General features: G+C 39.3%; 1 protein-coding gene across 3 annotated transcripts; it reads right to left on the bottom strand.

The window, feature by feature from the left end:
* Positions 1 to 10,419: 10,419 nt before the first annotated feature.
* SNRPE (small nuclear ribonucleoprotein polypeptide E) lies at positions 10,420 to 16,034 on the bottom strand. Of its 3 annotated transcripts, none has more exons than XM_001364939.4 (5): positions 15,748 to 15,963; positions 15,291 to 15,317; positions 13,184 to 13,246; positions 11,558 to 11,636; positions 10,420 to 10,659 (listed from the first exon to the last, which is right to left on the bottom strand). In XM_001364939.4, exons 1-5 carry the CDS (start codon positions 15,799 to 15,801, stop codon positions 10,604 to 10,606), a joined length of 279 nt encoding a protein of 92 aa, XP_001364976.1. In that variant the 5' UTR covers positions 15,802 to 15,963; the 3' UTR covers positions 10,420 to 10,603. The 3 variants fall into 3 exon arrangements, with proteins under 3 accessions (XP_001364976.1, XP_007481260.1, XP_016285574.1); XM_007481198.3 differs by having other exon boundaries at positions 15,622 to 15,948; XM_016430088.2 differs by lacking the exons at positions 10,420 to 10,659; positions 13,184 to 13,246 and having other exon boundaries at positions 11,556 to 11,636; positions 15,748 to 16,034.
* Positions 16,035 to 17,062: the final 1,028 nt, after the last annotated feature.

The following is a 17,062-nucleotide window of genomic DNA, read 5'->3' as shown; positions in this document are numbered from 1 at the left end:
AAAGAACTACGTACAAATAAGATAAATAGGTAATAATCTACAGAGGAGAGGCACTAGAATTAAGAAGGATTAGAAAAGGGTTCTTGTAGAAGGTAGATGGGGTTGTAGCTGGGACTGGAAGGAAGTCATGGAAGTAAAGAAGTAAAGATGAGATGGGACAACATTCCATGTATAATGGACATGCAGTGAAAATGCCCCGAGTTGGGAGATGGGAGTGACTTGTTAGAAGAATAGGAAGGAGGCCAGTGTCACTACATGGAAGAAGAGTGAAAAGTCTAAGACTGGGAAGGTGAAGAGCTTTGGAAGTCAAACAGGATTTGGTATCAGACCCTGGAGGTAGTAGGGAGGTGATGTGGTTGGACCTGCACTTCAGAAAAATCACAGGCAGCTAGCTAAGTGGACTGGAGTGGAGAAGGTCGTATGGCAACCAGGTAGACCAACCAGAAGTCTACTGCAATAGTCCAGGGGTGAGAAGATAAGGGCCTGCACCAAGATGGGGACAGTTATTGGAGGAGAAAAGGAGGTGAGAGAAGTTACAAAGGTAAAACTGAGAGGCCTTTGCAGCCCATCTCCTTGATGGAAAAGTTTTGAGAACAATAGAGTCTAACTGGCTGATTAACTACTGATATTGAGTAGGGCAAAATGCTATGGGAACACCTTTGGGTTGGTGTCATCTGCTGCCTCACCTTCCAGAAATATAATATCCTCCTGGAAGTGCTGTAGTTTCCCTATCCAGTGTCAAACATTTCTATTCCTTTGTGGTGGCCATCTACCTAGGCTGGATTTCTGAGATTAGCTCAGGCTGGAGCCGGACCCACCCTCTTGGTGGGTTTGAATGCTTGTTTTTACACACTAACAGGGATGTGCTTCGGACTTTTCTAGTCTCTTTGGCACACAGTGGTCTGGCCTTCATTAACCTTTTTATCTATGTGGTTCTTAGTCTCTTCACTGTTCTCTTAACTGACTCCTGTAAGACCATTGAGTGGTACAGACATGGGGGGTAGGGGGAGCGGCTCTGGGGAGCCAGCTCCAGGCCTACACAGTTCAGTGTTAGTACAGTCCCATTACAGGGCCTACTTGAAGGAACATACATTTTAGTCACCTTAAATTTGCACAATTTTCAAAAGAAAAAAAAATTTTCCATGAAAATGGTGATATAGAATATCTGAAGCTATATTTGAAGCTCATGTATGCAGGTGTGCTTTGTTTTCCAGAGAGCCTTAGATGGTATGTGTCTTAGCTCTCTTATTTTAAAAGGGGAAAAACTGAGATGAAGTAAGGGTTGATGCCAATAGAAGATCTCTAGGTGATTGGACAAGGGTGATCTAAGATTGTGACTCCTGCTATCTTAGGTTTCTCTATCACTGGCTCATTAAATGAGTGTAGAAAGTCAATCCCATCACTTCTTCACATACATCCTTCTCGCTAATGGTTTATCTCTGAACATAGACTTAAAAGTCATTCAAAAAACATGCAGTCCCTGTTAATAAACTGCTAATATTCCAGTGACAGAGAAACCTTAGTACCTTAGAGAGTATTTACTTCCAGATGCTTCAATGGATCTCTCATATCATTCATCAGAGTAAACATTTCAAAAGACAACCCATCCCTATCCACCTCCTCATTCTGTTATCTTTGTTGATATTCTCCTAGAAGCCTACCACTGAGGATCTGATCAGTGCTTTGGGAAGCTGCCTTGAGTTCTATTGACATTATTAAATAGCTACCAATGGAAAATATGGAGTGTTAATGAATAACCAATCATTATCATCACATGAAAGGTTCATCTTAGTCATCCATCTGATGACATCCTTGATGCTACTTCTCTTACTTCTTGGTTGACAAGGTGTTGCAACCAACATATAGCAGTACCAGAAGTATGCCATAACTAAGAAGATAGGCCTCTGTTCCAAGAATAAACTTAAAATACTCTGATTCCTCTTAATTTTTAATAAAATCTTTCACTTTTTCTTAGAAGGAGCAAAGCAAAACAAAATGGTAAATCCTCCACCTCTTTCTGAACTTCCCTATTACTGTTGAGGACCACCACCTTGGTATTCACCCTGGATTTGCCATCTTGGTGCCATTCTTGAAATCTTTTCTCATCATATTGTAAGGGGAAATTTTAGGGTTGTGACTTAATCTAAATTTAATTGGTCGCCAGGGAAAATCCCAAATAAAATACCCAAGTCAATTAGGAAATTTTATGGTGGTTTAATTAATATAGAGGGAAGGAATTAAGAAGGGAGAGGGAAAGGGTATAGATTCTCTCTGGCTAGCCTATGCCAGGGGGAGTTTCAAAGACCTCTGCCACGAGGTCTTTTCAGAAGATTAGAGGCTTCTTAAGAGAATAGTGTTTTGGAAGGTAAAGGAGAAAGGAATCAGCCTAAACTCTGAGAGAGATCGGAGAAGACGCTTCACCTGAACTAGGTTACTAAGTTTCCCCCAGTAGTGCAGCAAGGACTTTCACCTCCCAATCCAGACAATAGCTTCCACCATGTAGACGCTCCACATGCTACCAGCCACCTCTCCGCGTAAAGAGTCCAGAGAGAGGAAGTGATGCCAAACATATAAAGCATTTTTACATCACTTTCCTGTGTCTCACATGTACCAATGGTAGCTTAAGTTTGACTTAGGACAGCCCAGGGGTCTGTCAGTTGTTTCTGATTTGTCATTTTCTAGCACATGACTGTCACAGGCCATCCTTCTAAATACTCAGTCCTTAAGTAGGGGTGTAGACATTACTCTTTTGTTAAACTAAGCAGGGTGGAGTATATCTAAAATCCACAATATCCAATCATTTGCTAAGCCTTTAATTTCTTCTCTCAATACATCTTTCCTTAACATCTTCTTCTCTTTTGTTTCCAGATGACTTATCTTACTTTTTAAGTTCTTTTCCCAGTTGTCTTCGGCCTCTCTTAATTGTGTTTTGAATTATATTTTGAGTTCTTCCAAAGTCTGTATACAATTTGCTGGGTTTTGTTTTATTGCTTGGTGTTCCCTTCTCCTCTGTTCCATTTGCTCTTTGTTCATTGCCTGTATAGAAGCTATTGATTGTAATTTTGTTCTTTCTGTTGTTTGCTCATATTTACCCCTTCTTCCTGCAGTTGTCTACGCTCTTGCTCCTCTCATTCTTTTTTTGTCTGTTTTGAGCTTTTCTGTCAGTCTTCTCTCTTGGAACTTTGCCAGCAAATCTCTCAGTGCAGACAGTGGGGAAGGGGTATTGGAGCTTGAGCTTCCCTGCCCTCTGAAGATTTTGATGGGATTAAGTCCAGCTAGGTTGGGTTGGATGTGCTCTGAGGACAAAACCTCCTGGAGGGGGGGGCTGCCCACTCTGCACTGTCTCTTTCTGCTTTTCCACTGCCTGTGTTCAATGCTCTGAGCCTGGCACAGCTTTGCCCACAAGGTACTCCCTCCAGACCAGCGCCATTGCCTGCCCAGAGGTTCCAGCTGCCACTGGAGGCTTAGCACTCTAAGTGGGGAAGGGGATTCTGGGACCTTTCTTCTTCCTTCCTCTCAAACTGAAGTGTTGTCGAATTCAGGCTTTTGGGGGTTGTATCTTTTGAGTCCAGCAGGAGGGTTCCTTGGCGCTGTCTTGTTAGGTTTGATTTTTCAGAGGTCTGAACGTTTGCTGCCTCTACACTGTCATCATCTCCTCACAGCCAACATCCTATTAGAGGACCCTCATCAACTCTGGTCTTTTAATTTATCTCCCTACTTTTAGTTTCTCCCATTTCTAATCCATCTTCCATCTAGCCACCAAAGAGATTCTCCTATGTAGAAGTGTGCCAGTTTCAATGGAACCCCGCTTCTATGCTCATTAAACCCCAGTGTCCAAGATCAAATATTGATATCCAACATTTAAAGCTCTTCTCAACCTGACCCCTTCTTACAATGGAGGTGGGCAATGGGTATTGGTAAGCAGTGATATAAGTGGGACCCTCATGGTTTGAAATGTTGTATTTCTCACTAGTTTCAGCATTAGTCAAGTATAAATTATAAAATCTGTATTATCAGTTAACCATTCTGTATTATTAATCACCTGTACTGTTCTGTTCTGTACCCCAGCTTTGTGGTGTTCTGTATTAATTGCTTATATTGTTCTGTATAACTTTAGTTCTGAACTGTTAGGCATTATTACTTATAGTAATGAGAGGAATCTACTGTACTATATCTTCCTGATGTTCCCATCTTTGATATGGACATTCCAGAAGGGTAATGAGACCTTTCCTTCATTGACAGATGATGGCAAGTGGGACAATGAGTGGAAACATGGGACATGTGCACTAAAGACTCTTAGCAAACTAGGTGAATCCCTCAAACCTGCACATGCTCCTTATTCTCTTTTTTGGTGTCCTCAAGATTACCAATATGTGAGACCCCAAACCACATCTCTACCTGGATTTGGATCCACCTCCTCAATGCTCATTTTCCAGGGTTTTCAGACTATAATGCACCCCTCCCCCATACCTACCCAACCCAGGGGTGGGCTTTTCTGGGAAGAGGTGGGGCTTTTCCTGGAATTGGAGGTGACAAGCCCTCAGATCCTCATTAAATACACAAACCTTGATCCATACATTGGGTTACTCCATCAGATATGGGGCTTTTCCATCAGCTATTAGGCTATTGTTCTTTCATATTTCTGGACTGAACAGTTTTCAGCTCCCATTCTTGGGGCAAGATCCTACTACAAACTTGGTTTGTTTTCCCACATTACTTTTGCAATCTTTTTATATTCTGCCCTTTTCTACACTCTACAGCCCAATTGCTATTTCTTGAACATAATAGTCCATCTCCCTAATCTCTGACCTTGTACTGGTTCTCCACACCTGGAATATTCTCCTAACCAACCTTCAATTCTTATAATCTTTGGCTTCTTTTAGGTTCAGCTCAAGTGCTATCTCCCCCAACTGTCAGTCTTCTGCTTTGAATTTTTATGTGCTCTGATTTAAATACTGTCTCCCCATTAAAAGCTTCTCCAAGACCCAGGCTGTTTTTGCTTTCTCTTTGCATCCTCAGTGCTTAGCATAGAACCTGACAAATGTTAAGTGCTTACATGCTTGCTGATTGAGAAACTTGCAGTCACTAAAGGCACAGCAAAATTTCCCCAAAGCAGTCCAGTTCCCTCTTTGAGGGACTCATTTAGATAGCTAGAGCCCTTAGTGCTCTATCAATTCTAGGTCAAGCTCATTGTCTAGGCAGATCACTTGTTTCAATATATTTTTATATATATACGCACACACACACAATCTAATGGACCCAATTCTATGGCATGCAGTTGGCAGAATAAACCACAATCTAGAAAACTGAGATTTTTCATCTATCTGACTTTATTTGAATAATTAGGGCAAATGCTTAATTGATTATAGATCTTTTTTAAGAGGTGCCACAATGTTCTAGGTCTTATAATTAGTGCCCAATGTAAAGGGAGGCCCTTACTATCAAATTCTTCTTCTGTTTTGACTTTTCAATATCATTTATAGACATGGTAAATACCTATAACAAGCATGATCCATTTTATGCCTTAGTCACCATCAGATACCAATATATCAGAGATAATCAATTTAAAATTTTTATATTATACACTTTCAAGGAGTCTTGATTTTGATTTATACATGGAATATTCCTTAAGAGAAGGGTCTTTGAGGTGGTTTTGCCCTACTTAATCAAAGGGGTCTTTTTTTTTTTTAGTCTAACAAAATAAGTACGGTGGGACCTTTTATTTGCTGTAACTTTTATTCAGTTGAATGGCTACAAAGATGTAGTCCAAAATAGAACCTAGTTTGTAAATGTCAGGTCTCTTTTATTTATCTAGGATTGCTTCAGTATGTATATGCTCAAAAAATGTTGCAGATATTACTTTTCAGGGGGTGGGGGTTGGAGAGTGGTGGGTATGAAATTTCTTCCAAGCTCTCGGTATATCTTACACTTTCCTTTATTGCCCTTAATAGTGTCACCTCTTGAAGGATCCTTCCATATATACTTGGTCTAGTTCAGCTGTTCAAACATTTTTGTTTCCTCAATGTCATGCCTACTTTCTCATAACCAACTGGGGCCTATAAGGTTGTGGTGGCCCCACTAGGACAAAGATTCTATTGCAAAAATCTTATACATCTCGTTTTGGTCTTTTTCCTCTTCTAGCTTCATCTTTAAATACACTTGAGATTATTAAATTTAGCTGAGTGTCTTGCCAAGCTTTCTATACTTATTTTCCTCTCTGCTTTTTTGTTGTTTTATAAGGTGCTAGTAGTCAATCTTCTATAATCTTCCTTCATGAGATCTCTAAAACGACTTTAAGTCTGTGTTGACCTTGGCTACTTTTTTGCTCTTGGCAAAGAGATCAAGTATATTCTGGCTGAGAAGTTTCTATGCTCTTTTGGTCTCGTTGTGGCAACTGATTTACATCAGTTAAACTTCCTTAGGAAATGGTGACAGTCTATGACAGTATCTGTTCTTTTATTCATTTCCCAATTTTTAGGACCAATAACTTATTTAGATAGATCAGGCTGGAGTTTAAATTGCATACTGCATCTTTAAATTTTTTGTTCTTGACATTGATTTTTACCTCAAACAAATTAGTGGTCATATTCTACAGCCAGCCAGTCAACTCAGAAATGATTCCTACATGGGTAACAAGTCATTTTCTACTAATTACATTTTTTGTGATATTTGTTGCTCACTACAGCCAGTTTCCCAATCCTCTCCTTGATATGACAGTGGAATGTGCTAATAAATATGTAAATGTATGCATAACACTATTTTTTTTAACCCTTACATTCTATCTTAGAATTATTACTGTGTACTGGTTCCAAGGCAGAATGGTAAGGACTAGGCAATGGGACATTAAGTGTCTTGCCCATGGTAACACAGCTAGGAAGTGTCTGAGGTCAAATTTGAACTCAGGTCCTCCTGTCTCTAAATCCACTAAGCCACCTAAGCTGTGCCCCCTACAACATACTTTTAAGTTTAATATGTAAATACTTTCCCCCATCATTTTCTTAGGTTAGGCATTTGTCAAAATAATAAAGCCATGATTTGTGGTGTTTTGCCAATTTCCAACATATGTTCATATGAAAATATAGCTATTGATGTGTGAACTGACACACCTCTAGAGAGGATTTAAGATGTATAGATATGAAGTTTCTGGGTGGCCACAAGTCTCTGAACTCTCAATTCTTACTTCTGACATCTTTGCCATCTTTTCCTATGCCCAACTTCCTACTTGACTAAATGTTCCATGAAAGTATTTTTGTTCTTATCCTTGGGCACAAAATAACACTAGCACTGCCAGCCTCTTTGCTTCTCAAAGAGATCCTGAGCCATTGTTCCATTTAGCTATGACTTCCTTTTGTCTTTTTTCATTTGTGTTGAGAATTATTATCACGTTTAACATAATTCAGATTCTAATAATACATACATTTATGGGTTACTGAACAAGGATCTCACATTCAAAGAACAAAAAGCTAAAGAAAGGTTTATATAGTCTAAATACCTACCTCGTGATCCATAGCACCCTCAGCCCTCTTTTCCACCATACTGTTCTTCTATCCATTACAGTAAAAGCAAGAGATTTTATAGGAACAAGAACCATTTTGCATTTTTCTTTGTCTAAAGAATTCATTAACAAGTGGCTAGACTCCTGATAACCTATTTTTTTTAACTTAGCTAAGCTAGTTCTAAAAAAACAAAAGATAAGTCTGTTTTTTGCCTAAATAGTATCTGAAGCCTTTCCAAGATGGCGGGAGCTATTAGAGCTTATGCTTTATTGGCATAGTTTTGAACACCTAGGAAAACCTCTGCCACGGAACATCAGAGTAGGACTTTTTGAAGGTGGCACCTCTTAATCATTCAGTAAATGTTCAGTCTATAGGCAACACTAAGCAAACAGCAACAACAAAGATAAATTTCTGTATATATACCTATGTCTAAAGGAGCTAGTTCAATTCAGTAAAAAGTCAGGAATTTGTTATCTTGGTTCTAATTCTCACTTTGCTGTACTGTAGGATCTTTTAAGACTTCAGTTTCTCTATTCTACCTGAAAGGGTCATTTTATAAATGCAAAAGAACATAGCCATGCTGTCATATGGAAATCTATTTGTGACACTTAAACAAAGGGATGCTGCTACTGAAGTAGCTTTCTAAGTGTTTGAAAAAACATTTGCCTTCCTGACCAAGCCAAACACTAACTTTGAAAAAGTTCCAGTTAATTATATGCCTTTCATATAGTAAAAAAATAAATTTTGGCTCTACTTTATACTACTGTACATTACAAAGAATTTTGTTTTTTCAAAGTTAAAAGTGCTTCGACTTTTCAAGTCTGTTATTTCATTGAATCCTACAACAATCTTATTAAGTAGATAGGGCAATTATTAACTTCAGAAGCGAGGAAACGGAGACATGTAGAAGTGAGTTAAGCTTGCCCAAAGCTCGTGAACTGGTGACAGAGATATGGCTGGATTCCAAGAACACCAAATCACAATTTAGGCCTCTTATAATCCTCAATTTGTAGGATCCAAAAACTCATTGAAGGAATACTAGCAAATTGTTTTGGGATCAATTTTTGGATGAAGCCAATTATAATTTAGTTAGAAAGGCTTCATGGAAAAGTAGTTATTCCGATTCTGTGCTAACTCTGTTCTCAGCATATATAAGGGATTAGAAGGTTGCCTATTGTATCTTGGAGATTGCCCTAGGCCCCCTTTGCTTCAGTGTCTGAACCTCAAATTGTACAATTTTTTCTCACCCATTTCTAAAATATACACAATCCAAATGCCAAGAACTGGCACCCCTCCCATTGCAAAATCTACAAAGTATTCAAAATCCACCTTCTTCCTTTTCCTCAACCACTCAGATAAAACCAAAGTATAGCTGGGCTCACTTTTCTCTGAGAACCCCATAAGCATAACAGGTAGGTGGCTAAGAGGAGAGTATTTAGAAAGCAAATGCTATTCCAACAAAATAATTGTCCTTGTGCCAGAGCCTCCTGGTTGAGACCTGCTTTCTCAGCAGCAAGTTTAAGTAACCTTAACACAATTTAAGGCAACTCCCCTTCCTATTACATCTTCTGCTTGGGAGAAAAGAAAATCTCCCCGTTTATGGAAAAGTACAACTTAGAAAGCAAACACAACAGGCTCCAGTGGAGCAGAAAAGCAAGCAAGGCGCTTTCTAAATACAGAGCCCAATTGTAAGCGTTCACTGTACCTTATTCCTCACTATCGTCATTTGCGTTGTCAAAAATAGAACCTTCTGTTCCTTGATCTATTCAGAATAAGCCACAGCAGGCACAGCTCTGCTTACAGAGGGCAGCTGGGTCAGTGAGGACGTAGGGGGAAGTAGAGAGCGCAGCCAGCAGGTTTTCTTAGGGATTATATTGCTTTAGCTTGTTATCATTCTTCCCAGCTATTTTAGTGCCAAAAAAGCAGCAGGGAGGTCTGTGCTCTCATCAAAAAAGGGTTTGGTTCATTTCACAAGTAGGGGCTGGAGCTCAGTCTAGGGCAGTGGTGCCCTCTGCTGGCCAATGTCTCCACACACCAACCAGTTAAATGAGTTCCAAACTCAGAAGTTAAGGGAATAAAGAAAATCTTAACTTCAGATTAGATAAAAAAGGCAGGCAGAAGCCAATAAAGTGAGCTGAAGATATCCTTTGGAGTCACAGGGTGATTTCATATGCTGTCTATAGCAAGGCTGTTTTGACCCTTCAGGCGGTTGAGAAAAAAGGCTGGACTTATTTTTTCTCTTCCTTCTCTCAGAGTGATGTACTTAAGTACAGAAATGAGTGTCCAGTGATAGGTTTTAATTAGGACACGAAAAGCAGTTGAAGATGGAAAGAAAAATCTGTTAAGAGGTCTTCCTTAGACACTGGATTCTGTCTTCGTGTCTGCCCACTTGTGTGTAGCATTCTAGAAAAGTTCCCAATTCTTGCCTCGAATGGAAATGCCCCCCACCTAACACTTTCCCCAAACTTAGTAACAGAATTGTATTAAAATTAATGAGCAGAAAATGAAGTACTCTCTGACCACCTTAACATAGACAACTATGGGGAAATGGTACAAGTCTAATACAGCCTCTCTCTCTCCTTCACAAAATCTTTAGATTTAAGGAAATAATTTTCAACTTAGCATCAATGGCATGGGAGTACCTACTCATCAAGAGACTAATTTCACTTGACTATCTCCAAGGTCCCCATCATATGTTTGCAACATACTGTGTCCTATGTTAGTTAAGGACACTATCTTCACAACACATACAGCTCAACACACAAAATTACCATTCTTTTTGCAAGCTATGAAAAGCAGTACCTGGGGTAGCTGCCTCTTTTCGGAAAGCTCTAAGGCCAGTAACAACAGCTATAAACTCCAAGCTTTAACAAGGAATAATGGCACCACTGAATGAAAAGTTCTTTCATGGATAGAAAGAAACTCAATGCAGAATTTTTTTTAATAGAAACAAACCCCAGAGCATCCCACTTATTGTTCTTATAATACCATAAAAGATCAAAATAACATGGAAAAACGTGTATAACTATTTGCATCCCGACAAGTGTGACTTAGAAAAAAAAAGATTTGTTTTCTGAGTGCCTCCTGACTTCACTGACCACATACTTCTAATTAGAGACACTTTGTAGTAGAGTAATGTTGTCTCCTTTTAGCATGATCCGGCCTGCAACAGATAACAGATAAAAAAAAAAAAAGCATTAGAAGTCATGAACCTCTACCACAAAGCTTCCTAATACTTCATCAGAATTTCAAATATATAGCATAAGAAGGACTAAAAAGGTTAAAAAAAAACTTTTTTAATATCTATTTCATCTTCCTCTCATGAGACAGAAAAAAACTTTTGTTTAAAAAAAAACTTTTAACTCACCAGACGCTAACTGAATTGGATGATCTAGCCCTAATTGATTTGAGTTTTAAATTTATCATGTAAAAAATTTGGTTTTAATTTAAAAATAATCCAAGGCTTCAAGGAAAACAATCTAAGTCATAAGAAGCATAGTTAAATCAATTCTACTGCTTCTCAAAAGCAAGCTTTACAGAACTGAAACTTTTTTTTTAAAACCCTTACCTTCAGTCTTGGAGTCAATACTATGTATTGGCTCCAAGGCAGAAGAGGGGTAAGGGCTGGGCAATGGGGGTCAAGTGACTTGCCCAGGGTCACACAGCTGGGAAGTGTCTGAGGCCAGATTTGAACCTAGGACCTCCCGTTTCTAGGCTTGGCTCTCAATCAGAACTGAAACTTTTTAAGGAACACAAGACATGAAATGCTGAGACTCATTTTTAGCAAAAAACCTTTCTTGATAAAAGGTGAAGTCTTGATAAAAGGTGATTGTGACCAGAGATAGAGAGATGAGAGGGAAAGAGAGAAAAGAGTAAAGGCCTGGAATATACTAAAGGGAGAGGAGTCCCCAATGTAACTATTCTTTTTCACTGGTTGAAATGAGATCATGAATCCTTATAGTCATTATTAGGTGGACAAAGGAATGCTTTTAAAAAGAAACTAGTAAATTCTTCAGAATGGTTAAATTATCTGAAATTCATAAGTGTAGGTATGCTCTTACCAAGTTGTTTTCTTGACTTTGTTTTAGAGTGAATCTCCTCTGCATCATCCAATACAAGATTCATATACTCATCAAAACCCTAGATAATAATAACATAAACTGTCACTCTTCAATTTCAATCACTCTACTCAAAACTTGAGAAATTATATTCTTTAGGCAGAATACTCAAATCATCCCAGGCATATGAAACTATGTATTTTAAAGGCATTCTGTTATAATCCAATACCAATATATTCTATGCTTTACTATAGTACACATACTACCATTATTTTATTTTGTTTGTTTTTTTAAAAAACCCTTACTTTCTGTCTTAGAATCAATACTAAGTATTGGCTTTAAGGAGAGAAGTAAAAGCTAGGCAATTGGGGTTAAGTGACTTGCCCAGACTAACACAGCTAAGAAGTATCTGAGGTGAGATGTGAACCCAGGAACTCTTATCTCCAGGTCTGGTTCTCTATCCATTGCTGCTTCCCTAATCATTGTTCTTAAATTTTTCTTAAATTAATTAAAAAAAAACACCAAACCTTCTGTCTTAGAATCAGTACTGTGCATTAGTTCCAAGGGATAATAGAGGTAAGGAACAGACAATGGAGGTTAAGTGATTTGCCTGGGGTCACACAGCTAGGAAATATCCGAGGTCATATCTGAACCCAGAACCTTCTGTCCCTAGACCTGGTTCTCAATCCACTGAGTTGCCTACCTGTATCCCACTACTGGTTTTTATAATGAAAAAAGGAAGACCTAAAAACTTTGATGACTGCTCTTCAGAAGAAATCTATTCAACCACTACTCTTCCATGTAAATTAAGTTACATTCTTCTAACTCCCAGATTCTTAACCTTGTTTTGTGTAATAAATTCATTTTGATAGTTTGGTGAAGTCTATGAAATGGTTCTCAGAAGTTTTAAAATATTTAAAATACATAGGTTTGCAAAGGAAAACTAACTATATTGAAAGTCATATATATAGATCTAAGAATCTCTGTTCTAGCCTGTGTTTCCCAGATTTTTTTAGCTTTCAGGATCCACTAGGAATCCATTCTGCCTACCTCAAATAGTAACTTATTGTGTATACATGTGCCGACTATCCTATAGCCTTTCTTTACCCTCATCAAAGATTGGCAAAGGGGAATGAGATTATTCAGGACATCAGAAAACTGCAAGGATATATCTGTGGCACTCTAAAGAGTGCGTATGTACCAGTAGTGAAACACTGTAATTACTATCACTTCTTTAAGAATGATTCATAGCCCATATGCTCCAGGAGGCTTTCCTTAATTAACTTTTATCTTGTTCTGATCACTTTGTATTGTTATTTTGCACTTAAATATTTGTATTTTCTTGTATCTTATATATATATATATATACACACACATATAATATGAGATTCTGTGAATCTCATATTAATATGCTTAATAAAATTAAGGACTGATATTTTCTTTCCTGTCACTATTTTGCCTCAAGCTAGTAGTGTTATGTATAGTTAGCACTAAAAAACTCTTCTCTTTTCTCAGCTTGTGAACTCAACACACGTCTCAAAGACATTCCTATGGTTTAGCTTTTGATTCTTCTCAAGACTTTCCTTATGATACACTGCTGAAAAAAGAACATAAATGTCAGATACTTACAATTATGCATCCCTCTATTCGCATATTTACTTGTTCATATAGCCAAACCTGAATTCGGGACCGCTGAAATAAAATGGCAAATATTTTTAAAAAAAAGAAAAAAAAAGATACCAAAACCCACTACCACAACCTACTCATCTCTAGTCTTGATATATACCTATGAATTATAATTCAGTGAGATGAAAATTCCCAAAAGTAATTTTGTAAAATACCAGAAAACATTAAAAAAATTTAGACTATACTAAGATATGAGGTTAGAATTATTCCCAAAGACATTTTCCATTTGACAAATGCTGTACTGGGATTATACATGCTAATAATTTCTTATTGTTTTAGGTCTTAAGTCACAACATTTTTCATAATGAGTTACATGGTTTTCTGCACAGCAAAAGCTATAGTAATTTTGTTTAATTATATATATTTCATATATATAAAAAATGTTTCTCTTAAAAGTTCTCTGGTATCCTAAAAATCTAGTGCAAGATGTCAACAGGGTTATAGAGCAAAGAGACGAACACTTTCCCCCACCACTTTTTATATCATATTAATTTGCGGAAGCAATTGAAAATGAAGTAAATTTTTTTTAAGGCAATAAAGGGGGAGGGGAAGCAGCTAGGTAGTTCAATAGAGAGCCAAGTCTAGAGAGATGGGAGGTCCTGGGTTCACATCTGGCCTCAGATACTTCCTAGCTGTGAGACTCTGGGCAAGTCATTTAAACCCAACTGCCTAGCCCTTACTGTTCCTCTGCCTAGGAATCACTACTCAGTATTGACTCTCAGACATAAGGTAAAGGTTTAAAAAAATAAAATAAGGGGCCCACAACATCAGACCAATGACTTTAGCAATACAATTGGTTCAAAGGGCTATTAAAACTTTCTGAATCCAAACAAAGCTTTATGGTTTACTGTATACTAAGTCAGGAAACTTAAAGAAAGCCATTATATCAGAGGTTCTTAATCTGGGTCTGCTTTAATATTTTGATAATTGTACTTTAATATATTTGGTTTCCTCTGCAATCCTACTTTATGCATTTAACATTACACAGATCAGATATGTCACTCAAAAGCATAATTTGTTGTTTTGTTTAATTGTGTCCAACTCTTTGTGACCTGTTTTTTTTCCCCAAAGATACCAGGATAGTTTGCCATTTCCTTCTCCAGCTCAATTTACAGATGTGAAACCAAGACACACAGGGTTAAATGACTTGTCCAGGGTCACACAACTAGGAAGTGTTTGATGCCAGATTCAAACTCACAAAGCAGAGCCTCCCCAAGGCAGGAAGGCAGGTGTGCTATCTACTGCAACACCTACTTTGAAATAAAAATTTTTATTCCATTTTTTATTTGCTTAGTGAGTACATATAAAAAATATAAAAAGCATTTTGTCAGTTGACTCAACTTGGTCTTCCAGGTGATTCTTAAATTCCATTCCTTCAGGAGTAGTTAGGTGGTTCAGTGTGCTGAAAGCCAGGCCCAGAGACCAAAGCCCTTCAAATATTACCGCAGTCACTTCCTATCTATATGACCCTGGACAAGTCAGGTAACTCAGATTGCCCAGTCCTTCTGCCTTGGAACCAATACAAAGTATTGATCCTAAGAGGAAGGTAAGGGTTTAAAATAAATAAATATAAAACAAAATAGTTTGGCTAATGCTCAAAAAGTTAGGTTCATATTAATAATGTCATTTTAGGAACTAGTCTGTAGTGTGATTTGAATAGAGGGGTCCTTCTGCTCTGGAGGGTCGAAGATGGAACTAACTCATTGAAGGTGGAATCCTCACTCGGTTGGCCCAATGACCTCAATACTGGATCACTGTCCAGGTTACCACCATCCCTGTGCCTTCCCTATCTGCTACCCTGACTCACTGTACTCACAAGGGAGTTACTAAGCTTCATCTTCTATTCCAAGCAATATATGTTGTGCTTGCTACAATGATGCATTAGAGCTTAGCTTTATGTTTGTGATTTTCAAGAAGCAACGCCACAAAGTTTTAAAGAGAAGTTAATGACCAAAAGCTAAACACATCCACACAGAATCTTCTTTTTTCCCATTACGAAAAGCAACAAGGAGCCAGACGAGTAAAAAAAGAGTTCAAAAGTTTCACTTACATTTTGGAGATATCTGAAGATGAGGTTCTGTTCAAAGGTTGTTAAAGGAAAACTACTGAACGAATAGTACTCAGGAAACCTTTAGTGGGTTGGGGGTCCCTGAATTTGGTTTAGAAAGGTTTACAAGGGCATGCACCGCCCCGCGGCCCGGGGGATCCCGGTCCTCCTAAAGTTTCAGGTGAGATGAATTTGCGAATTAAGACTGGGGGAGTAGGCGCGAGCAGAGGAAACCCACGTTCTCCTAAGACTCCCCCACTCCACTCACGCCTTCCCGCGCCCGGGCCTCCCGCCCGCCCCCCGGCGCCCAGACCACACAGGCGGCTCCCTATACCTGGCCGAGGGGCCCCATTGGAGGAGCCCGGGCCGGGCCTGCTGGGGGATTAGGGGGGCCGGCTGCCCCTCACACTCCCCGGCCAGAACCTTTGGCTGTCTCAACCCCAGCACCAGTGGAGGATACGATGGGCTGCACCATCACCTTCTGCACCTTCTGGCCCTGACCGCGGTACGCCATGGCGGGAGCGTACAATGAGAGCGCTGGGCACGGGGTGCCTCAGGGAAACCACGAGCGGAACCGGAAATACGGCCGCGCTGCACGCTGGAACCCGGCCTCTCCGCAACCGAGCCCTCCTTCTCAGCTTCCTCCAGACGGACCGCATTTCAGGAAGCGGAAAGAAGAAAGGCGTGGTAGGGAGGAGGAGCCAAAGAACCGAGACATCGTCGAGGTGCCCACAGCGCTCCCTACGGGAAGGGAGGAAAAAGCAAGGGCCAGTCCCGTTATCCCGCCAACTTTCTTGCCAGAAAGGCGCTCAAGCGGCCCCGCCCCGCCCCTCCTCTATCTTAACCTATGAGAACCCTCGCTTCACAACCTGGCCTATCATGTGGCGAAAAGGAGAGCAATGACCACCTTTTCCCACTCCTGGTTCTGAAAAGTGGGTGACTAAGCAGTTTAACACTGGTTTCTGCGTCTTTGCAGAACACAATATTGATTTATGTTTATACTGCACCTTCAACTTTACAAATCACTTTCCTCAGTACTTGGGGAGATAATGCAAGGGCCTATCTCGTCCCCGAAGTTGAGGGAGATCAATTAATAAACATTTATTAAGCCCCGACTGGAGAACACAGGTTTAAAACGGGATTTAAATTCTAGTCTGCTCACTCCTTTCCGTCCTACAGTGTGTCTCCCCACAAGGCTGGAGAGAGGAAATGAGGACCCCAACGAAAGCTTAACTCCCTTCCTGCCAGATAACAATTCCACAAGGAACACCCGTAGCATGGAAACCGTGAATCTCTGAACAATCATTGTTTAAAAAGGGTAAGAACATCGGACTGGAATATTTATTTCCCAATCTCTTTGAGGTTGGCTAACGAGGAGAAATGTAAGATTTTAATCCTGATGCTAGAGGTAGTGGGACCCTTGGGTCCCAAGAGAAAATTTCTGTATGAAGTTCTAATTCAGGAAATGGAGGGACCTTGACTGAGTTTAGAGGTGAAAGCAAAAGAAAGCAAGAAGCAGCTAAAACAACCTAGGAGAGAAATTCCACTTAAAATAACTGCAGACAAAATAAAATGCTTGGGAGTCTACCTGCGGAGGCAAACCCAGGAACTATATTAACACAATGACAAAACACTTTTTACACCATTAAAAACAGATCTATACAACTGGAGAAATAGTAATTGTTCGTGGGCAAAGAGCCAATATAATAAAAATAATAATTCCACCTATATTCATTTACTTATTCAGTGCCAATCCAATCAAACTATCAATGAAT

The sequence above is a fragment of the Monodelphis domestica genome, chromosome 2 (assembly GCF_027887165.1).
Source record: "Monodelphis domestica isolate mMonDom1 chromosome 2, mMonDom1.pri, whole genome shotgun sequence".
In the NCBI taxonomy this organism is placed as follows: Eukaryota; Metazoa; Chordata; class Mammalia; order Didelphimorphia; family Didelphidae; genus Monodelphis; species Monodelphis domestica.
This window is presented reverse-complemented; position numbering and strand designations above follow the sequence as displayed.